Source organism: Macaca thibetana, chromosome 6 (genome assembly GCF_024542745.1).
Source record: "Macaca thibetana thibetana isolate TM-01 chromosome 6, ASM2454274v1, whole genome shotgun sequence".
Taxonomy (NCBI): domain Eukaryota; kingdom Metazoa; phylum Chordata; class Mammalia; order Primates; family Cercopithecidae; genus Macaca; species Macaca thibetana.
Window position 1 is genome coordinate 11,866,803 of NC_065583.1, and position 27,736 is coordinate 11,894,538.

The 27,736-nt window shown below is 42.0% G+C and overlaps 1 protein-coding gene across 3 annotated transcripts in view; it reads right to left on the minus strand.

Moving 5' to 3' along the window:
* DOCK2 (dedicator of cytokinesis 2) overlaps nucleotides 1–27,736 on the minus strand; it is a 433,847-nt gene that overhangs the window by 220,560 nt on the left and 185,551 nt on the right. For all 3 annotated transcript variants that reach the window (XM_050794630.1, XM_050794631.1, XM_050794629.1), the window contains exon 27: nucleotides 20,622–20,717. In XM_050794630.1, the coding sequence (XP_050650587.1) occupies nucleotides 20,622–20,717 (96 nt within the window). The remainder of the gene's footprint in view (nucleotides 1–20,621; nucleotides 20,718–27,736) is intronic.

Below are 27,736 nucleotides of genomic sequence, written 5' to 3' on the forward strand. Positions count from 1 at the left end.
CTTAAAATCATTATGAGGAAACAGGATTCCATAAACATTTTCCTGATGAACAAAAATGATCGTCTCTATGTTTAAAACACCATACACACATATACCAAAACTGCATACTCACTTGTTCATGTGAAAATCACTGCTTCTTTGTAAAATATTATGTAACATCTACCATGATATTCTACAGAAATGCTGTACTTGAGGTGATCTGGTTATCTGGAGAGGTATTAATTTAGCAAAAATTACTTTTATAAAATTGAAAGGAAAAAGACCAATACATCAACTTAAATTGCAGGAGTTTATGTAGCTGCTTTCTCTGTAGTTTAAAAAACAATGCATAAATGTGTACTCACTATCCTTGGAACTTAATACCAGCTCATCTATAGAGTACCTTCTTAAAGACGATGTACTGATGTAAGGTTTTGTAAATTTCTAAACTGTTTTAAATGGGATATTATCTTTTGCAATAAACTTACATATTTTTTCTAGGTTTTAAGACTCCATTACTAGCTTGGGTTGATTTCGGTTACAAAATGTATGCTTAAGAAGCACACCTCAGTGGTCCTAAGGGCAAGTATGGCTTTCGTTATAATTGCTTCTATATATTTCTAAGGGAAATAAATAAAGAGCAGATTCAGAACTTAGTGTCATGATGATCACATGAAGCCCCGTGTATCCTGTGAGCGAGGGAGGCAGCATGAATCAATGGAGAGCTGCTCCCAGCCTCATTCCCAGGGATGCACATGCATGACCTGTATCATTATGCTCAGACACCTGAACTCTAATTTATTCAGTACTTTTCTTTAATTATTTCCCCTTTAATTTTTTTCCTTAAAAGTCAAATTTATATCACCAATGTGAAGAAAAACAATATCATGTTCCAAAACTAGAAGATGAAATAAAAATATATCTTATTAAATTCTTGCTAAACCTTGTTGCTATTGAGGCTGCTAAGCCTGAGACCAGCTCTCTGTTAAGAGGGGATATTAGCAAATATTCAACACATACTAAAGCCGCATTCACATCAAGCCCATTTTCTACTTGACTAATCAGGATGTTTGAGAGAACTGAAAAGAAAACAACTTTCCTGTCATGTGATTCAGTATTCTTTTTCCTGCCTTCTCCACGAACCATTTAAAACCAGCTTGGGTTTACACCTGGAGAGTAAGTCTCCCATTCTGGGAAACCCCAATTTAGAGAAACAATAACAAACACAAACCCCGGACATAGAATCAGAAATCTCGGGTTTGACAGTGTTGTGCTACCTTCTTTTTGCTGCATAACCTTGAGCAAGTTACTTAGCCTCTGTGAGCCTCTGATTCCTCTGATATACCCCCTGCCTCCCAAGAGTGCCTTGACAATGAACTCAGTGACAGCCAAGAGCACAATGTAGGGTACACATCGGCCAGGCCCTCAATAAATGCATATTCAGTCATTTGTGGATTGAAGTCAATTGGGAGAGAGAAAGGAAAGTAACTCCGTGAAGCTGCAGTGGTTTTCAGAAACAGGTTTTTCTCGGGGCAAGGGAAGAACACTTCCTGTGGGTGCGATGGCTCACACCTGTAACACCAACGCTTTGGGAAGCCAAGGTGGGAGGACTGCCGATGGCTCACACCTGTAACACCAGCACTTTGGGAAGCCAAGGTGGGAGGACTGCCGATGGCTCACACCTGTAACACCAGCACTTTGGGAAGCCAAGGTGGGAGGACTGCCGATGGCTCACACCTGTAACACCAGCACTTTGGGAAGCCAAGGTGGGAGGACTGCCGATGGCTCACACCTGTAACACCAGCACTTTGGGAAGCCAAGGTGGGAGGACTGCCGATGGCTCACACCTGTAACACCAACACTTTGGGAAGCCAAGGTAGGAGGACTGCTTGAGCTCAGGAGTTTGAGACCAACCTGGGCAACGTAGTGAGACCCCATCTCTAAAGCAATTAAAAAATTAGCCAAGGGTAGTGGCTTGCACCTCTGGTCCCCATCACTCAGGAGGCTGAGGCAGGAGGATAGCTAAACCAAGACGGGGAGGCCTGGAGTGAGCTGTGATCATGCCACTGCACTCCAACCTAGGTGACAGAGCAAGAGTCTGTCTCAAAAAAAAAAGAAGGATCCACCAGAAACCATGACAATGAATGTTAAGTAATGTTAAGTAATAAAGTCGTCCATGATTCAAAAGAGCATATGGGCACATAAAATACAGCAAAGCACTCCGGGAATGAAAGATTCTTGTTGTGTGGAATCAAATATCCTAGAGGTGAAAGAGACTTTAAGAGCCATGTCCCTTCCATTTTAAGCATGAGTCAATTAAGGAAGGCTAAATGATTTGACCAAGGGCTTATAGCAATCCTGTGGGGAAGTAGGTGTTGGGAGCAATGTGGTTGGTGGGTGGAATGTGTGAGGGGCCGGGGCCATTCCAGGAAGCATGAGGCTAGACTTGAAACCCGTTCTTACCTTCATTAGCTGAGCTGAATCCTCAATATAACCTTCACTTGAAAAGGCTCTCATTTTAAGCTGCTCAAGGCAACTTGCTGTATGCTAAAAATGTATTTCTTTTTATAAATGCCAAGAAACAAAGATGTTTTATGATCACTACGCCCATCAAGCATTGCTTGCAAGAAAAAGTGCGGGGGACAAATCCCAATCCAACACTGTCGGCATTCGGCGCAAACCACATTTGACTGCTTTAATGAACATAATCCCATTTTTTAGTACCTTCACCTCAACTTCCTCCCCATCTTCTTTTCACCAATTTACAGCCTAAATTTCTATGGACCATATTATACCACCCCTACTCCTGAGGTTTTGCAAATGTCTAATTTCTCTCTGCCTCCTACAGAACTCTCAGCCCATAAAGAGCAGGGATGCATCCGTTGGCAACACAGAGTTTGGTCCTCTCATTGCCAAACTAAGCCAAGTTCTCAGGTCGGCGTGCCTCTTCACTGTGGGCATCCTGTTCTAAACCCACTTCATTTCTCAACTGGCCTCTGCAGGAACCTCCCCAATAGGTCTCCCCACATGCAATATCTTCCCCTACACTTATTTTTTTTAAAAATATATATTTGAAACAAGGTCTCACTCTGTCACCCAGACTGAAGTGCAGTGGCACTATCCTAGCTCACTGCAGCCTCAGACTCCCAGGCTCAAGCAATCCTTTTACCTCAGCCTCCCCAGTAACTGGGATTACAGGTGCTTACCACCACAACCCCCTTATGTTTTTAAAAAACAATTATTTTCTGTAAAGACTGAGTCTTGCTATGTTGTCCAAGCTGGTCTCAAACTCCTGGCTCAAGTAATCCTCCTGCCTCAACCTCCCAAAGTGCTGGGATTACAGGTACATGATACCACTCCCGGCCCCTCTCTCACTTCTCAAATATCTTCTCCACATAGCAGCCAAAGCAATCATTGCAAAATTTGGATGGCAATAACGTTACACTCTGACTTAGTGTTCAGTGGCTTCCCGATATACTTAGGAAGTAAGACCAGGTCTGCTGCTGTGGTCCGAAGCCCTGCACATCCTGCCCTGCTTCTCCTGTACGCTCCCACCACAGGCCCTTCTGGTGTTTGTCCTCCAGTCTCAGCCAGCCTTCTTGGCTTTCTTGGACCCACCATGCCTTCAGTCCCTAAAGGCTCCCATTGCTCCTGCTTGCAATACTCCCCACCTACACCACCCTCCCTGCCCAGCCTGCAGCTCTGTTGGAGTTTCCCAGGTCATGCCTCCCATGACTACTACCAACTCAGCCCAGACCATGCCAAATACCCCTCTTAGACATATGCTGGCACAAGGGACCTTACCATTGAAGTCCTTGGCACAGTTGTCCTTGTACATATATCTGTGTCATTCTTTGATCAAGGTATCTATCTAGACTGTAGTCTCCCTAAGGAAGGAATCTTGCTTATTCTTGCTTGCCTTTGTATCTCCATCATGTACCATAATGGGGTTTAAATACTCGTTGCAGAAATAAATTAATGAGTACACTGGATTCAGTGGGGAGACACTAAAAATTAATCCCCAGTTTATCCCTGGTCCTTCAGTCCTCGTATTAGGATGGTACCATAGTGGGTACAGTCCCGAATGATATATGGTATAAATCTATACATATCTGCATTCAAGTTATTTCATAGTATACTCCCAAAATGATTGATGGATTATTTAATTCCTAGAATTAAATGACCTATTATTGTGGTTTTGGCTTATGTATGTGTGTGTGTGTTTTTTTTTTTTTTTTTTTTTTTTTTTTAGTTTTGTTCTCAGATCAAATAACCAGTCTTCCCCAAAGAGAAACTTAAGTCCCTGAGGAATAGAAACAGCAATTTTTCCACCTTCTCACCATCATGCCCTAGTCTCCGATCTTTACAGAAATTAGGATCTGCCACTGGTAATGTGCCCAAGGCTTCTAACTCTCCTGAGGTCTACACGGCATTCAGGACCCAGGAATAAAAAGACACTAATGTTTGCTCCCAGTACCCTTCCTCCTGCCAAGATCTTTGTCCTGAATATTGATGGTCCAGTTTAACATTGTTTCAGAATAAATTGTCATCATAATTAAATCCCAATGCATTCTGCACATTTTACCTAGATACTGCTTTACCATATCAGAGAGTAAATGACTTTTGAAATTAAAGCAGATTGTTAACTATTTTCCCTGTAATGTTTCTATTAAAATGCCAGAATTTATTACATGTGACCTAGTCCATTCCAGAGAAAATGCAATTTAAAAGAGACAAGGCCTAACTAAAGGAACATTTTGGGCAAAGCATTTTGCCTTGGCTCAAAGCAGAACTAAAGTGAAAAGGCAGGAAAATCACACCAAAGGATGATTTGCTTGGAAGCAAATAAGAGTTTTATTATCATAAATGGCTTTCACAAATTCTTAGAATCCGTAATATCCTATATTAGATTTTACTCAAATGAAACCTGTATGTTTGCTCCTGACAAGAACCTTTATTTCTTAAATCATAAGTTAAACATGGTGACCTCTACTCGGCGCTTCATCTTGGTTTCCCAGGTAGCAGACACGGTGCTATGATACCCTGGTTATGCTGACAGAAAAGCCTTCTTGCTCATGAACCAAGGGCTGAGTCATGTTAATTGCTGAACTTGAGAGTGATTCACAGTTTTTCCACTGAGCACACCAAGCCCGATGAAATTCATTTCCACAAACAGAAATCACAGATGGGTGATGGAGGTGATGAGAAGTTACTTGCTGGTGTCATTGTCTTTGGTGTGCTTTTTTGTTTTAAAATAAAAAACCATATACCTTCGGTAGTTGAGAGTCAGGGATCAAAGGGAACAAAATCAAAACAACACAAAACATCAGCACTCATCAACTCAGGCTGCTGACCTGGAGTGCGTTTCAAGGATTGAAACTCTACCTCATCTCCACTAATATGTACCCCTTGGCTCCAAAAATCTCAGATGAACCTCAGTCTGTAATCGCTTTTTTCAGTAAACAGTCATCAAGCCCCTTATCTCTGCCAGGCAAGGTGCCAAGGATACTGAGCGGAAAATGCAGTGCAGACACCAGCCTAGTACCAAAGAGCTCAAGGGCTGGTGGGCAGCTTCTGACAATAAGCAGGTGTCCTTTTCTGATTCACCCCACCTGGATGTCACATTGCCTCCTTTTGAACCCATCCAAATGCTGTTCTTGTATTCTGATATGGTTAGGCTTTGTGTCCCCACCCAAACCTCATCTTGAGTTGTAATTCCCCAGATTTTGACGGAGAGACCTGGTGATAGGTGATTGGATCATGGGGCCAGTTTCCCCCAGGCTGTTCTCGTGATAGCGAGAGAGATCTCATGAGATCTGATGGTTTTATAAGGGGCTCTTCCCCCTTCGCTCCTCACTGCTCTCTCTCTCCTGCTGCCATGTGAAGAAGGTCCTTGCTTTTCCTTCGCCTTCTGCCATGATTGTAAGTTTCCTGAGGCCTCCCTCCAGTCACATGGAACTATGAGTAAATTAAACCTCTTTTCTTTATAAATTACCCAGTCTTGGGTATGTCTTTATAGCAGTGTGAAAACAAACCAATACGTATTCTCTTGTGGCTCTTTCTCATTATCTTCCCCTTTTCCCACTATATGTTAAACTCCCTGAGAGTAGGAGCAGCTTTCCTCATCTTGTAATGTCCAAATCCAGGAAGTGTCGTTTAGTTTAATTGAAAGACTTCACGATCGGGATCCCTTGTCTCTTCCACGTAGACCCCTGCACTGTTCTTCAACATCTATGTTCTCTTACCATTTTCTACCCCCTTACAGCTGCCTGGGGCCTCTCTCTAAGACACACATCTAGCAATGTCATTCCCTGGTTTTTATATCTCTAGTTGCATCCCACTACCATCCTAGAGCATCAAAATTCCTTCCCCTACAAATAAGTCTCCTTATAATCTAACGCCAATCTAGTGCTTATAGCCTAACTTCCTACTGGTCTACTTCCCCCAACCCCATCTCCTTGCCACTTTCCAAAAAGTAAGAAGCTGTTACATATCAGTGACTTTGCAAATGTTGTTTTCCCTACAAGGGAAAATAGTTTTAATTTAGAGGAAAGAAAAGGAGATTAGCATTATTACTACTGATAGTGATAATAAAAGCTTTAGTTTCTTGAATTTACAATGAGCTATTACTAAAGGCTTTGCCTGCATTATCTCATTTATTCTTCAAAAAACTTACCACAAGGTAGTTTATGATTACCCCCATTTTCCTGAAGAATAAATGGAGGCTTAGGGGGAGATAAGTAATCTGTCAGAGTACACAGGTAGGAGGTGGTGAAGGCTGGAGTTCTCTGAGGGTCTGCCAAGCTTGGGAGCCTGGGCTCTTAACTCCGATGCCAGACAGCAAGTTGCAATTTAAATGTCACCTCCTCTCTGTAACTTTTTCTGATCATCCCCCGTTGCTGCCATGGAATTAGTCACTGCATCCTCCGAGTACCCAGAGCATGTTGTGCAGGCTGCCACTTTTCATGTTATATTGACATTTCTTTTGTCAATCTCTCATGCTCATCTCCACCAGAAAGAAAATTCCTGGGGGGACACAATTGTCATTTCCATCTCTGGGACTCTCCAAGGGCTTCTCGAATTGCCTGAGATGCTGTAAATGTTTTGTATATGTTTGTTGAATGAATTGGGAGAATATATGACAATGGAGACATTTCAAGGAAAAGCAGTCCAGGGGAAGAGAGACAGACCAGGACAGGCTGGGGGTCCTGACTTCTGCCCTTGGCTTTCTGCATAATTTTGAACAATATCTTCACTTCCACACATCACCTCTATCTTTAAAATGAAACCCTGTGCCTCTCTGTCTTTACAGACTCTTCAGAAGAAAAGTGAAATTATATATATGAAAATGTTACAGGGCTGGGTGTGGTGAATCCCAGAACTTGGGAGGCTGACGCAGGCAGATTACTTGAGATCAGGAGTTCAAGACCAGCCTGGCCAACATGGTGAAACCCTGTCTCTACTAAAATACAAAAATTAGTAGGGTGTGGTGGTGGGCACCTGTAATCCCACTTACTAGGGAAGATGAGGCATGAGGATCCCTTGAACCTGGGAGGCGGAGGTTACAGTGAACTGAGATCATGCCACTGCACTCCAGCCTGGGCAACACAGTGAGACTCTGTTTCAAAAAAAAAGTTTCAGTAAGTTTGACTGTCTCATTAATTCCTATTTTTAAAGAAATAGTGTTAAAGTTATTTTTCCTGATTATAAAAGGAAAGTGAAATGATTTTTTTTAAAGTAAAACTCCAGAAATGTGCAAGTCATGTGTCCTTTAAGCAGAAGATACTAACATAATGTGAGCCTTAGAACATGTTCTGAGCTCTGAGAGATCAAGGCCCTCTGGTGAGGGGCCATATTTCTTTCCTCTCCTTGAACTTCAGTTTCCTTGATGACTTTATTGTTATTACTGTTGTTGTCAATGTTGTCATTGCTGCTACTTCATTCCTGCAACCCTCTCTCTATATAGAATTCATAGAATAGTCTTGTGTTGTTAAAAATCATCATAAATATAATTTAATGGCTACACAAATGCATCACTGAATGAATGTAGCATAAATCTAGAAAAATGGGTTTTGATTTTGAAGGATCATTTGACAGAATTGGTTCCTTTGAGTCACTTAAGGCCAGTGCCGTGGACGACGGTGATGGGCCTGAGATTTGTGGGACAGCCTATTTCATCAGCAGTTGTTCCCACGGGATTTTCCCAGGGGCAGTGGATTAGTCCGTTTTCATGCTGCTGAGAAAGACATACCTAAGACTGGACAATTTACAAAAGAAAGAGGTTTATTGGACTTACAGTTCCACTTGGCTGGGAAGGCCTCACAATCATTGCAGAAAATAAAAGGCACATCTCACATGGTGGCAGACAAGAGAAGAGCGCTTGTGCAGGGAAACTCCCCTTTTTAAAGCCATCAGATCTCATGAGACTTACTCACTATCATGAAAACAGCACGGGAAAGACCTGCCTGCCTGATTCAATTACCTCCTACCAGGTCCCTCCCACAACACGTGGGAATTCAAGATGAGATTTGGGTGGGGACAATTCCATATCAGGAATTGTCAGACCCTCAATGCCCAGGGAAGGACACTCATGATAGGACTTCTCCTCCCAATGTGGGTTCCAGGCCTTCACAGCAGACACAGTGTGCCTCATTGTATTTCACGGAGGCTTTCTTCACAGCCCAGCCATAGCAACAGCTGAACATTACTTCACAAATCCAGGAAAGATTGAAAGGCAGGGCTGTAAAATAATTTGTAATCTTATTCCTGACACCTGTGTCAAAGCAGGGAGAAGACAGCCCACAAGGGGAATAATAATGGCTATTATTTACCAAGGGCCTACTATGTGTGAAGCCCTGTGCAGTGAGCTTCATGCATGTTTTTATTCAGTCTTCACCACAAGCTTGGCAGGTAATGACCATTACTAGCCCCACTTTACAGAGAAGCAAAATGGGGATCTGCACTATGAAGAGACTTTCTAGCTGTGGAATGAGGAGACCTCCTCCCTTCTTGAGGAAAGGAGGACAATGGCTCCCAGCTTGTCAACTCCTTTCAAACCACATAGATTGTCCCCAGTTCCATAGCACTTAGAAAGCAATGTCAGGGATGGAGGTGCTCAGCCAATGCCCAAATGGCAGATATGCTGTTTCTTAAGTTCTCCAAGGACCAGAAAAAGCTGGCCTCTCTTCCAGTGCCAGGAAATAGGACAAAAGATACAGTGGAGTCTTACCTTTAAGAACATCCTTAAAATTATTTGTCTCAAATCAGATTTGTCCAGCTCCACTAACAGAAGCTGAAAGGCACTGAGATATTTGGAGGTAATTTCATTAGGATTTGATGATGGACCAGTCATCCTGTGTGACTGCATTTACCAGCACTTGCTGAATAATTTCCAAACTCTGTTTCTCTTTCTCTTTCTCTCTCTCTCTTTCTTTCTTTCTCTCTCTCTCTCTCTTTCTTTTTCTGTCTCTTTCTCCCTCCCTCCCTTCCTCACTCCCTTTCTCTCTCTCTCTCTCTTTCTCTCTTTCTCTCTCTCTCTCTCTCCTGACAGCTGTAGTCCCTGTGTGACCAGTGAAGGCCCCTGCTTGAGCACCAGCTTCCCCAGGGCCTGAACTTACTTACTTTGCAGAAACATGTTGATATGGTTTTGCTGTGTCCCCACCCAAATCTCATCTCGAATTGTAATCCCCATAATCCCCATGTGTTGAGGGAGGGACCTGGTGGAAGGTGATTGGATCATGAGGGTAGTTTTCCCCAGGCTGTTCTCATGCTAGTGAGTGACTTCTCATGAGATCTGATGGTCTTATAAAGGGGCTCTCCCCGCTTCTCTCTCTCTCCTGTCACCATGTAAAACATCCCTGCTTCCCCTTCCACCATGATTGTAAGTTTCCTGAGGCCTCCCCAGACATGAGAAACTGTGAGTCAATTAAACCTCTTTCCTTTTAAATTACTCAATCTTGGGCAGTTCTTTATAGCAGTGTGAAAATGGACTAATACATATATGTACTGAGTCAAGTGAAACTTTCATGGCAACAGCAGCAGCAGCAACAGCAGTGGCAGCAGTGACATCATCATCATTATCTAGGAGCACTCCCTATCCATAGCAAAGGTCTGCTCCATTGAACACAGCAGGGAGAATGCAGTAGCTATCCAAACAAATCGAGGAATCTCATATTTCCTCTTAATTCTCATTTCTGCAGCAGCTAATCATGGGATGGAAGAAAGATTTGGAGAATGAAGCATGCTCTTTTATGCCCCAGCTCTCATATTTTAGTTTGCCTGAAAGAATTCTGTCACCCAGAGCTAGTAAGGTATTTGGGAATTTTATGTTTTAAAAAATCTTTACAGGAAAGACTGGCATGAAACAAAACTTTATTCACATTATTTTTAAAATTGAACTTTGTAAAGCTTGTCATTAATTTGTTCCTTCAGTTCATTTGTTCTTTAAGTTAATTTACTGCCATAGCTTGAATTGAGTGCCTGCTACACACCATGCCCTGGATGGAAGGATGAATGGAAAGATAAAAGGATGTGGTCACTTCCTGCATGGGTCTTACTTTCCTGTGGAGCATAGATAGGTAAAGAGAAAATTCCAATACACGTGGTAATGCTGTAACTGAAACAAGGACAAAGAACAACTGGAAAGATGGCCTAGCAGAATGATGAGAGTTTTGCAGACTGCAAGAAGGGATAGGGCAAGAAATACTCCTCCCACTTAAAATGCACCAAGCCTTCCTCTCCACCCATTAATGTTTTTCATGGCATTCAAGACCCAGTTCTAGTTCCGCGAAGTCTACCTTGATAAATGACTTCTGTGCAGACATGTTACAGGTCCTTTGAAAGTTGAGATATGAATCCATGTTTTGCATATATATTTTAGGCCTAGTATGCCCTGATATGTGTTCACCAAAGTCCTTATTAAGGCAATGCTTCCCCCTCCAAAAAACTTGCACACCACCCATATTATCATATTAAGCTGCAACCAAGCTACCCCAAGCTCATGATGCCACCTTTTGGCTACAAACTGTCATTTCAAGTCTTTTGTCTAATTTTTTTTTACTATTTTCTTTCTTAACTTGATTCTCTCCCTGATCTCACCTTAACACACATATGCATACACACAAACAGGTATACACATATATGACACATACAAACATATGCATGCACATACAGTTTCAGGAATTTTCTCAATTAAATTAATTTTACCTCAGGAAAACAAGTTCTTAGACAAGTACAGTGAGCTGCTTAAGAAGATGGGCTTTAAGCCCTGGCAGACTTAGATGGAATACAAATCCTAGCTTCCTCCTTCCCAGGCTTGCAATGCTGGGAAGGCGTTCAAGCCCTCTAATGGCCATTTCTACTTTGAGATGAGATAGTAATTATTGCCAATCTCACGGACTAAATTAGATAATGCCCTTAAAGTGCTTGGTACCATCTTGGTCATACAAATTCTCCATAAATGTGAACTGTTAATACTGACAGTGCATTCTGTGGAGGCGATGCTTCCTCTCCCCACCCCTAGCCTTGTCTTTTTCCACTCGATCCAGTTATTCAGCAGCAACTCTTTCTCCTCCCTTACTCTCCACATCTAATCATGACATAAAGCTAACAATAATAACACTTGCATATTGAGAAAAAGAATGATGGTTTGTGTGGAAATAAAAGTAGACAGTAAAAATCTTTCATTCATTTAGCAGGTGTTCGTTGACATTGTCCTGCAGACCAGGGACAACCATAAGGGTTGGTTGTGGCTAGACTCATGCTAGCGGTCTCAATGGGAAGGAAGCATGTACAGTCCAAAGGTCTTTAGGGACCAGGATGAACAGTGCCTGGAGATGAGCTAAAGGCAGAAGGAGAATCCTTTGGAAACTCCATGCCAGCCTCATCCTCTTATGTTAAGCCTGCTATTTCATAAGTACCAACACTCACATAAACAAAGAGTTTTTGTGGTTTAATTACCAGAATTTAGGAGATCAATCCTAAACATATCATTGTCATCATGAAACCACCAGAAATTCTGTGCCATTTTATATGTTTCTGCAAGTTGCCACACAGATGATCTCATTAGATTCCATGATCCAGGCAAGGTGGCAACTGAGTTTAAGGTGCTTATTATTATCCTTAAAATATTTGATTCATAAAGAATAAGCTTAGTTATTCATAGTGTAGGAGCGTATGATATACTATTTAAGGGCAGGGACTCCAAAACAGTACTACCTGGGTTCAGATCCTGGTTCTTCCACTAACAAGCTGTGTGGTTATAGGCAAGTTGCATGACCTCGCTGTGTCTCAGTTATTTCAGATGTAAAACATGAGCATCTGATGCAGGTGAAGTAAGGTAAAACACATCAGGTGCTTAGCTATTTGCCTAGCATACAGGATGTGTGTGCCGTTAAATGATAGCTTTATTATAAACACTATTTTTCAACAAGGTACAGGGGCGCTGAGTGAAGGCCAAGAGCCAACTAACCACTCCTGGCTGGGAATCACACCTCCTCACGCCCTAGACTGTCCTCCTTCCTGCTTGTCACAGACTGGGGTTGGGAGGAGTTAGTACTGTCCTGCTGCAGTCCCTGACTCAGTCTCTATGCTCATGGTCTGGCTCAGAGTAGTAGCTTAGTTGGGTCATTTCCAATTTGGTGTCCCAGGAGTGAAAAGTGAAGTCAGAGCTTTGAAGCCCAGTCTCTGATGACACAGATGCCTCCCGGAGTCTCCAGTACTATTATGAGGTGAAGCAGCAGAGGACGGGGTGACTTCCAATTTCCTTTTTTTTTTTTCTTTTTGAACAAACTGCTCTGAATGTCTGGAGCTGGTGTGATGCCAAGCATTTACCTTTATTTAAACACTCAATAGCCTCCTCTGTGAAAACCGGGGTAATTAGGCCCCAAATATATCATCCAGAGGCTTATTTTAACTACCCAAAATAAAGGCTAGATCCCAATTTCAACAAAATCACCAGATTGTTTTCCTTCCAAGAACTTCTGGCAGTGTTCAAGTTCCCTGCTTGATTCTCCCTATGGGATTGTTCGTCCCCATCACTGGGGTGGCGGGAGACAGGGGACAACCCTCTCTAGAGCAGTCAGTAACAGGATGCATCAGCCAGGAAGTGTTTTTGAGGCATGCCCTCACCACACATAAACAAGCCTGGACATTTTTCCTCAAGCTGCTCTAAGACCTGTGAGACAGGACAATATCTTCCTAGAAGGGAGCGCAGATGACTAGAGACCTACACACTCTGTTGTCCCTGGTTCACATCCTGCTTACTCCTACCAGCAGCGTAACTTTAGACATGATGCTTTCATCCTCTGCTACTTAATGTGCTCCCCTAAACAACAGGAGATAGCAATAATTGCCTACCTGTGTGTGAAGGCTCAAGATGCAATCCATTACACAGTAGGCATTTTGAGTCAAACTTTTCAAAAAACATATTTTAACATCTCTGAAGATTACAATCTGTGTCACATTATACTTGGTAGCAAATTTTCTTTCTTACGGGCACATAAAATCATGGTATATCTTACATTTGATAAAATATGGCATGTAGCCTGCGGAAATCATTCCCCAGGAAAGGCAGGCTCTCCAAGACTGTTTTTTCCATTACTCTTCTGCTTTTATACCACAGCTTATTTCAAGGAACCAAGAATATGTACAAGAGAATCTTGTTTATACAAGAGTTTCTGGACTGAGCCAGGAAAACACCAATGGTTGCAGTAAATACATAATATTTGCAAGTATCTTGCATACATCTCTGTTCTCCAATCGCATGCCATGACAGACAGCACTAATCAATTCCCCAGTTGTTCCCACTGAGCCAACATGTAGCCTCTGCATCCTCCTCAACACAGTTCTACAGGCAGCCATCACCAATCAGCCAGGGCTGGCACTTGAGCAAAATCTATTTTAGGTCTCCGATTCAGGAGCTTGGGAGATAGAAAAAGAGAAGAGGAATTGTCAGCCAAGTCAGGAAACTCAGATATAAGAAGAAGATTTCAAATATGGTACAGTTTATTGCACAAAAAAAAAAAAAAAAAAAAAAGGTCTAGAGAGATTACATTGGCATAAAGTCACTAGCCAATTATCTGCAGAAAGAATGTAGAATTTTTTTCCTGTTCTCCCTGATAAGGCAGAATATTCTATCTAAATTCTCAATATCACTAATCATCAGGGAGATGCAAATCAAAACAATAAGATACCGCCTTACTCCTGCAAGAATGGCCATTATTCAAAAGAAAAAAAAAATCGATGTTGGTGTGGATGTTGGGAAAAGGGAACATTTATACACTGCTGGTGGGAATGCAAATTAATACAATCTCTATGGAAAACAGTATGGGATTCCTTACAGAGCTAAAAGTAGATCTACCATTCAATCTAGCAATCTCACCACTGGGTATCTAGCCAAAGGGAAAGAAGTTATTATGCGAAAAAGACACTTGCACATGTATGTTTACAGCAGCACAAATCTCAACTGCCAACACGTGGAACCAACCTAACTGCCCATCAGATAATGAGTAGATAATGTGGGATATATGCACCATGGAATACTACTCAGCCATTAAAAGGAATGAAATAATGTCTTTTACCACAACTTAGATGGAGTTGGAGGCCATTATTCTAAGTGAAGTAACACAGGACTGGAAAACCAAAAACCGAATGTTCTCACTTTAAAGTGGGAGCTAAGCCATGAATAGGCAAAGGCATACAGAGTAACGTAATGGACCTTGGAGACTCAGAAGGGGGAGGGTGGAAGGGAGGCCAGGAATGAAAAACTACATATTGGGTACAATGCACACTACTTAGGTGATGGGTGCACTAAAATATCAGAATTCACTATATAATTCATCCATGTAACAAAAAACCACTTGTACTCCAAATGTATTGAAATAAAAGCATATATATAGATATATAGATATCCTTTCTATCAAACCAAGCTCCCTTTCTCAGCACCAAAGTCAAATTCCTTAGGACTTAAGTCAACAAGAAGTTACCTGACAAATTAGACCGTGGCAGAGAGGGGATGAAAGGGTACTAGTCATGTAAAAGTCATTTGTTTTTTGTTTTTGCAAAATTCCGTTTTGCTCATTTGTCACTAACAATTCATTTTAAGGGAAGTGATCTATAGAAAAATCAGGAATCATCATTGCAAAGCACTGAGCCCAACAAGCAATCCATCCTAGCCCTATGGTTTCTGTGATTTTAATGGCTAAACCCTTTTATTGCAAGTTCCTATCCATGAAAATAAGAAAAAAAAGTGTCACGAATCCTGTATAAGAATGAGAGTTGCAACCAGTCATCCTATACCCATTTGGGGTCCTCTTGGGATTTCGAAAGTACTTGACATGTATGGTGTTTACCACCAATATTGATTAATATTCCCAAGCAATGGAAACTAACCAATAAAAATCACATCTGGAAAATTAAAAGTGACAGGTGGAATGGGGATCTCTCCTCCTTGTCAAATTTTAATTCAGAATTAGATTGGGGCCTTCAGTGCTAAGACAGGGACCCTTGACCCCTGAGTAATTACTTTCCAACATCATTTTCTTTAATTTGGAGGAGATATTTCTATTCTAGGAATTGCTGGAAAGGCTCATTTTATGAAAATGAAGCTATATCTTAAGAAAACCTTGTTTGTTGCTTCCTTCTGTTTCAGGTACATTTCTGCTCCTAGTGAGGTATGCTTGCCACAGGTCTCTGGCTCTCCAGCACTCTCAGCACTCTTAGCATTGTAATTACACTAGCAAACTCCAAAGTCATTGATACTATGACACAGCTTGCAACTTACAACCTCTGCAAGGCTTCAGGGATGAGCCAGAAAGTCTTAACAGGCAATTCTTTACTCCCTGAAATGTGGCTTCCCATATTTAGAAAACACATTTGTTGAATAAGGGAAAGCAATCTGAGGGGAAAGCGCATTCAAGAATATGAAGGTAGGAAATGATAGCATTTTCAGTGATTATTTCACTCATTCACTCATTTCATTAGTGCCTTCATTTGCTCAAAAAACTTGGGTACCCACTGCATGCCAGGCACCCCACTGGGTATTGAGGATAAAAGAGTAAAACAGGGTGCCTGACCTCAGGGGGTCCACAAAATATGGGGGAAGCCTACAAATTACCTTACAATGTCCTAAGCACGATGAGCACAGTGACCTAGGCATGCACAGGGCCTCGGAGAACACAGGTCAAGGGACAGAGGAAGGGTAGCTTTTCCAGCCCAAGTGGGGAGAGAGCGGGGACAGGTGGGCTGAAAGCAGCAGGACTGGGTGGGTGAATGGAAGGGGCAGGCAGGTGACAGAGAGGGAGGGGCAAGGGCAGCTCGAGATCTAGGATGGCAGTCCCATAAACTGAGATCCCGAATTCAGGTGGAGTGTGGAGTGGGCTTCAGGGAGCTGGCAATGCGTTGACTTTGGGGCACAATGCATTTGAGATGCCTGAGAGATATCACATCAGAAGAGGTCTGGTTTTCTCCAGGCACAGACCATGCCTAACTCATTTCTGAGTTTTTGTGCTGAGTATCTAAGAGGTTCTCATAAACTGCTGAAGGAATAAATAAATGAATACTGTGCATAAGAAGCACATCTACAAATGCTTATCCTGTATCATATTATTTAATTCATGCAGGAACTCTATGAGGAAGATCTATTATTACTCCATTTATTTCACAAATAGGCACAAGCCTTAAAGTCTTACAGTCTAAGAGAGGAGCTGTGACAAGTTCACAGATAAAAGTGACTCAAAAAAAAAAAAAAAAAAAGAGGCAGAGCACATGAAAATGTGCTCAATATCATTCATCATTGTGGAAAGGAAAATTAAAACCACAGCGAAATACCACTAGGACTGTTATAATCCAAAGGACTGACAATAATAAGACTTGGTGGGGATGTGGGTAAACAAAACCTCAAACATTGCTGGTGGGAATGTAAAGTGGTACAGCCACGTCCTGTGATGGGTCATCCACAGGGTTTCTTAGGAGCGTATGTACGCTGCTTGTCTTTAAAGGCTGGGCGGTGAGTCAATGCCAAGGTGCCCAGCTGAGAAGCAGGTGTCCCTGATAACCCAAACATCCCAGAGGGTAGCTGAGAATCTACCAAGGAGAACAGACCCATCGCACGCATACAGTAGGCAAAGCGCCAGAAAATTAGCTTAAAAGCAGCTTTAGGTTGGGAGGTTGCGTTGATCTCTAAAGCTGTCCTGCCGCCATCCAGGAGTACCTCATATATAAGTCGTAATAAACTCATCTACTGGTCAAGCTGGACTCATCCGAGTCATTCTTTAATCACTTTGCTCTCTCCTAGTTTCAGGGAATGTTTTTAAAAATATATAATTCCAGGATTTTCTCATTATAGCTACTATGGAAAATAGTATGGCAGTTTCTTCTAAAGTTAAACGTACACTTCCCACACGCCCCAGCAATTCCACTCCTAGGTTTCTACCCAAAAGAAGTCAAAACACATTCATACAACACTTGTTTGTGAATGTTCAAAGCAGTATTATTTATAATAGTCAAACGTTAAAAACAATCCAAATATCAATCCACTAGTGACTGGCTAAACAAAAGGCGGCAAGCTCATATAATGTAACATTATTCAGCAATGCAAAGAAATGAAGTATTGATACGTCCTAAAATATAGACAAACCTCAAAAACATGCTAAGGAAAGAACACAGACACAAATGACCTCAAATTGTATGACTTCATTTATATAAAATTTCCCAGAAAAGGTAATCTATGGAGACGAAAAGCAGATTCGTGGTTGCTCAGGGTTGGCGAGAGGAGGGAAAGAAAGTGACTGCAAATGGGACTGCAAATGGAACTTTGGAGAGTAAAAGAAGTACCTAAACTGAATATCGGTGATGGTTGCATAACTATAAATTTTCTAAAACTCGCCAAACTGAATACTTTCAATGGTTAAATTTTAAAGTGTAAAATCTATACTTCAATAAAACCGTATTTATTTATATTTATTTATTTATTTATTTATTTATTTCTGAGACTGAGTCTCGCTCTGTCGCCCAGGCTGGAGTGCAGTGGCGCCATCTCGGCTCACTGCAAGCTCCGCCTCCCTGCAAGCTCCGCCTCCCGGGTTCACGCCATTCTCCTGCCTCAGGCTCCCGAGTAGCTGGGACTACAGGCGCCCCCCACCATGCCCAGCTAATTTTTTGTATTTTAGTAGAGACAGGGTTTCACCGTGCTAGCCAGGAAAAACTGCTTTTTTAAAAAAAAAAAAAAAAAAGGTAAAGAGAGCTTGGTACATTTGTGCTGGACCTGGAAAGCTAGGTAGTATTTCAACATGTTGAAAGGTACAAGAAGGAATTTCAGGCAAAGAAAGAAGCAGAGGCTACGCCTGCAAGTAAGACAGTGCCAGCATGTTTGGGCAATATCCAGATATCCATTTTGGCTGGATATTTGGATGGAAAAATGTTGATGAAAAGACTGAAAAATGTGGTTGTGACCAGATCAGATCACAGAAGCTGAAAATGATTGGGCTAATGCATTTACGACTTAATTTGGTAGGCAGCGGGGAGCTACTGTACATCCCAGAGTAGGGGAGTGTCCTGGTAAAGACTGATGGGGCAACAGTGAGGAATGTGTGTTAGAAGAGCCAGCTACAAAAGCAGAGCATCAAATAAAAAGCTCATAGAACTGGCAGTACTGAGTAGTTACTCACCTGCGTAGATAATGCAAAAGAGAGAGAGCCTCACTCTACCAGATTGAAAGGAAAATAATACTATACAGCACTTATTTAGTGCTTCCTATGATCCAGGCCCTGTTTAAAAGAATCACTGTTCTACGGGAAAGGAAGTTAAGAGCCTGCTATGTACAGAATGACCCAAATGGACTGATGATCATCTTTAGGTTTACTCCAAAGAGAAGGAAAAAAGATAAAGGAGGTTATAAAATGCTTCACTTGAGGTCAGGAGTGCGAGACCAGCCTGATCAACATGTAGTGAAACCCTGTCTCTACTAAAAATACAAAAGTTAGCTGGGCATGGTGGCTTACGCTGGTAGTCCCAGCTACTTGGGAAGCTGAGGCTGGACAATCACTTGAACCCAGGAGGTGGAGGTTGCAGTGAGCTGAGATTATGCCACTGTACTCCAGCCTGGGTGACAGAAGAAGACTCTCTCTCAAACCAAAAAAGAAAAAAGAAAAAAGAAAAATGCGATACTTCAAAGGTGGAAGGATGGTAAGTGAGACAAATGACAAAGACCAGTTTACATGGCTCTCTGGCCAAAAAAGGCAAGAGTAGCTGGCACCACTGATGCTGCCCATGGATGTCACCGCTGTGTAAAGCAGGAATGTCAGGGTGGCTTTCAGAAGAGAATCCAGCTGTTTGTGAGTCACAAAGTGTGTATAAACATTATTTTTTAAATGAACTTCCAATACTGAAATATCAGAAAATTTCACGTAAAACATGGAAATTTTCAGTTTCTCTTGAAATACTGGGAATTCTAGCAACTACAGGGTCCAATCTCACATGGTATCAATCAATCAGGGCTGAGTAGCGCTCATCCTCTTTTAAGCATTAGAGTCCCTGCCTGTCACATGTCATGCATTTATTCATTCAAAAGTATTTATTGGGCACCTACTATATGCCAAGTGCTGTTATAGGACCTAGAGACACAGCAATGACAAAACAGACAAATATGCTTACTTTCCTGGAGCTCATATTCTCATGAGGATAGCTAGACAATAACCAAATAATATAATGTGTATTTCCAATTATAAGTAATGAGAAAAATAAAGAAGGTATGATTTTTAGTGGATGGAGAGGTACTGGGAACTGTAGACAGGGTGATCAGAGAAGGGAGGCCTCTATGCTTAGGTGATACCTGACTCAAAAGGAAACAGCACATCCATCATGTTTTATATGTGGGAGGAACACATAAATCAATGAGCATGGGGCAGGGGCATTCCAGGCCTGGCAATGGTTTGGATTTTATTCTGAGTGAGATGGACAACCATTGGCAGGTTTGAGCAGAGGAGTGACATGGTTGGGCATACTCATTTATGTTGGTGACTGGCCCCTGTAAGCATTTGAAGTTTGGGTCCTTGGTTTAAAGCACGATGGGCAGAGGTTAAAGGGTTCGAGCTGGGTTCTGTGTCTGGAGAAGAAAAATAATCAGATGATGGGGCAGAAATTTCCTGATCTTCAGAACATAGTGTTTATGCAGAAAATAGCTCAATATGTAGTAATGACCTTGAATAACCGGCATCTATGGGCAGAGTTAACACACAATGAAGCCCCTTCAGAAACCAAGCTCACAGGACCCTGAGACTGGGCACCACTTGAATGTAGGCCAGAGGAAAATGTTCCTAGTGGACATGCATCTGGGATGTTATACCTTGTTCACGTACAAAAGCTGCTGTCCCTTCTCTGTCTTCAGCAGTGATCATTCACCCTTGCTGGTGTACTCAATTTAGGGCTGCTACACTCAACTAGACAAGTCCTAAGCCTTGTTTTATTTCAACAACTTGAGTTAATTCTCAAGTCCTCCCAACTCAGACAGGAAAAATCTGGTCCTTGTACTCCAAAACAAAGCAATGATCAATGCTGGGAGTTCAATGTGATCTGCCCTTTCAGCAAATCCAGTTTTAGATGCTGAAGAGCTTGCAACATTTGACAAGAAGAAATAATCTACTCACAATCAGAGTGTGATCCCGGCCCATGGTGATGACTGTCCGGTTCACTGTCCGCAGCAGTTGGACCATGATCTCCTGGATGTGGTGGTAGGTGAAGGCCTGTAACACAGTGAGAGACATCTGTGTGACAACTAGGACACTGTGTCTGCACAAATGTCCAAAGGACACAGACAATAGTGGTCAGACATGGTGATCTTCAACACCATCACCAGCACCACCACCACCACTGCCGTCATCATCATCATCACCACCACCGTCATACCTCCATCACCATCACCACCTGCACTGGGCATAAGAAATTCCACCAGTCACCTGAAATATAAGTTCAGATCTCTTAACTTAGGCTTTGGAATCAGGAACTTTGGAGCTAGAATACTAGCTCTGACATAACTAGTCCTGCATTGGTTAAGTTATTATATGGTTTGGATCTGTGTCCCCGGTGAAATCCCATGTTGAATCGTAATCCCCAGTGTGGGAGATGGGGCCTGGTAGAAGGTGACTGGATCATAGGAGTGGATTCTCATGGTTTAACACCATCTCTCTTGGTGCTGTCATCACGATAGTGAGTTCTCATGAGATCTGGGTGTTTAAAAGTGCGTGGCAACTTCTCCCTTCTTTCTCTTCCTCCAGCTCTGGCTATGTGAAGATGCCTGCTCCTGTTTTGCCTTCCACTATGGGTAAAAGCGTCCTGAGGCCTCCCCGGCAGCCTAGGAGATGCCAGTACAGCTTCCTGTACAGCTTGTGGAATCATGAGCCAATTCAACCTTTTTTCTTTATAAATTACCCAGTCTCAGGTATTTCTTCATAGCAGCGCAAGAACAGACAAATACAGTTATATTAACTTTTCTAATCCTTGGTTTCTTCATCTAATAGTCAGGATCTGAGTCGGAATAAGGAGGAAATTTAATGCAGGGAATTGGTTATACAGGTAATAGAAATGCCAGTACACCAAACAAGGTAACCTAGAGTCAGCCACAGCAGGAAGTCACTGTCACCTGGAGGCTGGGGGGACAAATTGAGGAGGCAGTGTTTCTGGAGCCCCAGGACTAGGGTTATATAATGGAAACTACGGTTACATAATGGTAACCACATCATGCTTGTATAATAGAAGCCACATTATCCACCTTGGGTGGAAATTTACAGTGAGTCAGGTTGTAGCAGGTATTGAGTTCTGTCCACTTTAAATACGGGTCCCTAAAATTTCTGTAGGATTTGCTGATCCTTTTTGAGCTTTTGTAGTCAGCAAGGGTTTCGAGCATATTCGTCTATATCTGGGATCATTTTACCAGCATGGCTTTTAGGCACAGAGTTGCATACCATGCATATGCGAGGGTGGCCATGGCCAAGTGGAAAGGCCTTGGGATCTTAACTTCAGAAGCCCTGGGTCTGAAGTTCAATGCTGTATTTGCCAGCTGTGCAACCTCACTTATCACTTCTCTGAACCTCAATTCTCTCATCTACAAAAATGTAGAAGGTTTTCTCAAGGTTGATGTGGACATAAAAATGACATGTGCAATTCTGGAAGAACATATATGCCTGGGTCCTCTGCTGGAGGTTCTGTAGTCTGAGACAGAGCCTGGGCATCAGCAATTTCTGAATTTTAGGTGTGTTATTTGGATGGCTAAGAACTATGATGTGACACGCTGTTTAGCTTTGGAGATGGGGGCTTGAGAATAGCCTTGTGTCTCCAGGACCTAGCCAGAGCCTGGCATAAAGAAAGTGCTAAATGGATGGTGGCTGAAAACATGGATGACCACCCATGCTCATTTACAAGTACGCCGGCAAGCTTTACTGCGTTAAACTTAAGTGTGGTTTTGTCCCTTAATGTAAGGAATTGCAGGAAGTTGGTTATACAGTGAAAGAGAAGTCGATTTGCAGTTTGGGTAGGGCCAGAAAAAGAAAGAAGATGTTCTTATTAAAAAATGTCCTCCCCCTGCCCCAATGACTTTCAATGACTTTTGGCATCCAGAGATGAATAACCCAGAGCTTTCTTTCTCTTTCTGCCTTAGACTCACTTTGTCATTTTGGCTAGTCCCAGACTCTCTAGCTCTGTGGAACCACCAACAGAACCTCTGCCACTGGACCTTTTGTTAGAGCATTTATTTTACAGAAACAAGTTCCTCTGCTTCATAAAGTGCAGCCAGACTTCAGTCTATTGGAGACTGGCTGGTCTCTCCCCACCAACCAGCCCTTTCTACTCCTGACACTCTATGCCAGGGAAGACAGACCTCCCCATATTTCTGGCCCAAAGGTGAACCTCTCTCCTGATTTCCTTCTCATTTATTTCTCCAAGCCATTTTGCTGACTTACAGTTTCCTGTTTCTTATATTACGTGAACATGATATTCATGGTTATAACAATGACCACAGCTGACAGTCTTTAGTGCTTCCTAAATGTCCGGCACTCTGCTAAGCACTTTACCTCGCCTCACATCCAGATGAGCAACATTACTGTCTCCACTGTTCAGATGAAGACACTGAAGCCAGAGTGGTTAAGTAATGTATCCAGGGTCACCCAGTGAGGAAGTAAGCAAGAAAGGATTCAACCCAACGGCTGTCTCCAGAGTATTCGCCTTACCCAAACGCACCCACACAGACTGGAACACGATCATAGATTTCTGGTGGCTACTTGGGGGGTTTCATCCTCCTCCTTCCATCTGTCAAGATGGATAGACCCTGCCTTCGATTGGACCAACTTCTAACTCCTTCAGTGACTTCTGATCTTTTCTCTGCCTTTTATAAAATCTTCAATGCTATGTATTCCCCCTCCCTTATCTTTTCTGCATTCCTTTGCAATTTCATCAAATTTATATAATGTTTTTCATTTTGATGCTATTTTTTTTTTCCAGGATTACATCTCTCCCCTTGTGAATACAGATATTAAAACCCCCTTTCTTGACCTCCTGCCGCTTGCTTCTTTTAAATAGCCATTTCTTCTTGTTCCAAAGAGCAGCAATTAGACTGCTCAGGAAGTCTGGTATTTAAAAGTAGAAAACTGTCAAATTCAATTCATTTCACTCGGAAAGCTCCCAGTATTGGGAGGTTGTAGAGCAGAGTGTTTTGAGATTAGAGATACTTGAGTTTGAATTCCAGCTCTGCTCATTTGGGCTGGGTGACCTTGGGCAAACTGCTTTTCCTCTCTGAGTTTCTGTTTCTTTGTTTATAAAATGTGGCAAATAATAGTAACTTCAAGGTTTGAGGAATAAACAAGGTAATGCAGGTAAAGCCTTTGATACTGGGGGTTGGAATACAGTAAGCCCTCAGTAAGTGGTGGCTGCGACTCACATTCCCCTTGGTTTGCATCAGTACTCTGGCTGGGCTTGCAGATTCCCAGCACGTAGCAGAAAGTGCAGTACAAGGCAATGCATAATCTAAACTCTGGGTGATATCGAAATGTCACCCAAAGAATGTATAGCATATATGCAAATGGAAAACTTTCAAGATGATAAACCTGTGCTAAGCAGTAAAAGTGCAGCCACAAATCACCCACTGTTAATTGCTCCAGTACCAGGCAAGTGGAGGGAGACTCTAGGAAAGTGACTTCCGGGCTCAAACTAAACGGTGGCTTGTAATTGAAATGACAAAATCAGTCTTCCCATTACGGCCTTGGCAAAGAAATTAATCCATCCAACCTAAACACACTGCAAATTGTAGTGATTTTTTTTCTTTTAATAATTATAGGCTCTGGTATCTGGAAGGGACTTGAAATGAAGTCTTATGCGGAGCTCACTACATAACACAGCAGAAGGTGAGCTGGGAGTGGACGGGGAACAGGCAGGGTCGGGGCTAAGGGAGCCAAGCCCTCTCTTCTTGACTCACTCTTGGCCCTAGGCCAGTCCTAGGACTTTGCCGAATGCAGTGCAAAACTACTGATCTCCTGCAGGATTTCTAGAATAAGAGAGCACACCAAATATGAGAATATTTTAAGTAACAATAGACAAAGCATTTCATAACACTAAACCAAATTATATTAAAGATGTGGCCTTTTTTTTCATTTTTCTTTCAACACTTCTCATGATACCAGGTAGAGAAATCTCCTTTTGGTGATACTATGTCTTTAATACCTCTCTAGTTCTTGTAAAACCCCTTTTCTAACAGAGGAAAGTCTTCAGGTCAGAGCAGGCAGCAAACAGCATCTACCTAGAACTTAATGACATTGTTTTGCTTTTATTGCGTTTATTTTTTGAAGTTGGTTATATTTATGGCAAGTGTGCAAGAAAAAGCTCCAAAACTTGGAAACAAAGCAAAATGAGGATTGCATGATATTTTTAATAGAACGTTTGGAAAAACCACACTGAAGGTCCTTTTACCCTCTCAGGAATATAACTTTGTTTGGATTAACCATCCACAACTGATTAGAAACTAGAAATTTTATAACCTTGCAGAGTTAGTAGTTAACTTGCAGAAAAATGATACAATGTGATGTTTGCAGCTTTGCTAAAACTCATAGTTTTATCACTCTGGATAAAATTTACCTGTTTTATACCTAATGACAATTTTATACAAGTATCTCTTCTCTCACAAAATATCAAGAAACCTGAATGCTTTTGAACCAGGTTGTTGTTGTTCAGCTTGTTTCCTAGTTTATCAGTTAAATAAAACTTGGACGTGCTCAGTGTCTAATTGCATAGGATAACATATTTAATAATTTGAGAAATCTACTTTTACACAAATGATGCTACTTATGGTTTTGATATAAAACTTTATTTGTATCAAAGTTATAAGTGTATATAGTTCTGAAAATTCTTCAAGCTTCATTTAAAAACAAAACAAGCTGGGCACAGTGGCTCATGCCTATAACCCCAGCACTTTGGGAGACCAAGACGGGAAGATTGCGTGAGCCCACGAGTTCAAGATCAGCCTGGGCAACATGGCGAAATCCCATCTCTACTAAAAATATAAAAGAGCAGCCTGGCATGGTGGTGCACACCTGTAGTCCCAGCTACTGGGGAGGCTGAGGCAGGCTTGCACCCAGAAAGTTGAGGCTGCAGTGAGCTGTGATTACACCACTGCACTCCAGCCTGGGCAACAGGGAGTGAGACCCTGTCTCAAAAAAAGGAAAAAATAATCCAAATCCCCAAACAAACAAAATATAGCAGTCTCTCATGATCCCCTTGCCAGAGGAACCTTCGTACCTCTTTAAGCTGTTGTAATTGTTATTTTGGCATTTATGAACATGATGCCAATAATATGTTTATGTTACTTATTTTTTAAACATTTCTTTTTACTTTTTGGCGTTGTCTATTAACTGTCCACCATAAAAAAATAAGCATTTTGGCCAGGGGCGCTGGCTCATGCCTGTAATCCCAGCACTTTGGGAGGCTGAGGCGGGCAGATCATCTGAGCTCAGGAGTTCGAGACCAGCCTGGCCAACACGGTGAAACCCCGTCTCTACTAAAAATATAAAAATTAGCCAGGCATGATGACGCATGCCTGTAGTCCCAGCTACTTGGAAGGCTGAGGCAGGAGAATGGGTTGATCCCAGGAGGTGGAGGTTGCAGTGAGCCGAGATCGTACTATTGCACTCTAGCCTAGGCAATAGAGCAGTCTCAAAAGAAAAAAAAAAAACAAGCAAAAAAAACCAAGCATTTCACTCTTTCCTCCCACTGTCCCATCAGGCACATGCATCCTTCCCATTTCTCCTTCCTCTCATACACTTATGGTATAATTTTGCTTTGATCAATATTTATTATTTAAAATATTTTGAATATGCAAATACCATTCTCATCCAAGTTGTAAACTATGATGGATTCCCATTTCTTGTACACTCCTCATTTCCTGCCCCACCCCCCACCCCAAAAAAAGCAATTTGGAAAAATCCAAGATTCCTTTTAGTTCTCTGAGTGTTTAGTGTTTTTAAGTACTATCTCCCGATTTACAGTGGTCTCTTCTGCTGTTTTCCAAGTTCTCTCTGCCTATTTTCTAAAGTTTGCTTTGCCTCACAGAGTCTGTGTCCTCCAAATAGCTTTTCTTCTGTTTGCTTGTTTTGCACTCTCTCTTCTATGCGAGCATTGTTCCTTAGTTCTCTTTAATCCTTGGGGCTATGTTCTCATTTCAGTGTGTGTGATGCTAAGGTGATCACTGACTGAGCATGTGAGTAGGGCTTGTGGTCTGTGAGCTTACTGCAGGGTGATCTGGTTGAGACATTTAGCTGGAGAGCACTGCCTGAGCATGTAAGTAGGGCTTGTGGTCTGTGAGCTTACTGCAGGGTGATGAGCTTGGGACATTTAGTTGGAGAGATGCCAATATCAATATATGCAAGTCTTTCTTCTTGGACTGCTTGGATTTCACTAATAAGAATTGTCTGATCCCCGCATGATGTGTGAAGGCCTGGCCACCAGTGCTCTAGGAGCTGAATGGGAGGAAAGTGCTGGAGGTTTTAGCCTCCAGGATGCATATTTTGATTGAAATCTGCTTTTGAGTAAGGTATCACTGTCTTCAATTTTGTCTGGCATCTCCTAGGCCAGATATCCTCTATTTTTTCTTCTTTATTGTATACACCTTCAATAACTCAGCCCCATGGAATCAGATTGCTTCCGTAACAGGCTCTCAATTGATCCTCCTTATTTGAGCTCCTTCCTTTCATTCACCCTGACGTGCAGGGGCACCCGGTACTACCACTTCCTGAAACTTTATTTTAGATTGGATGAGTCCTCAGGGTCCTCCACTGCTGGCTTATGAAATACTTTTCTCAGGTCTGCTATGTCATGTACCAACTTTCCGTATGATTCCTACCTTTCTTTCAAAGAAATTCTTTTATTTTTTTAGGAGGTTTTCAAGAGGGAGGAAAAATAGGTACCTATTGTAATTGACCATCTTTACAAGGGAATTCTACTCTAAACTTTTCACATTTGAATATTTAGAAGTGAGGTGATTTTGTTAAATATATTAAACATACATCTGATAGTCATACATTTTTAAAAATATGATTGTGTCATGTAAATGTCTAAGGTTTCAAAAGGAGTGATAGTGCAATCCCTAATTTTACAGAACGAAAAACTTCAGCTTTAGGAAGCGGTTTGCACATGGTAATATGACCAGTGACGTGTGACAGGAAATGTCATCAGAGCTAGAATGAAGGACCTATTCTGCTGAATATTGTGGGGGCCACTGCTTCCT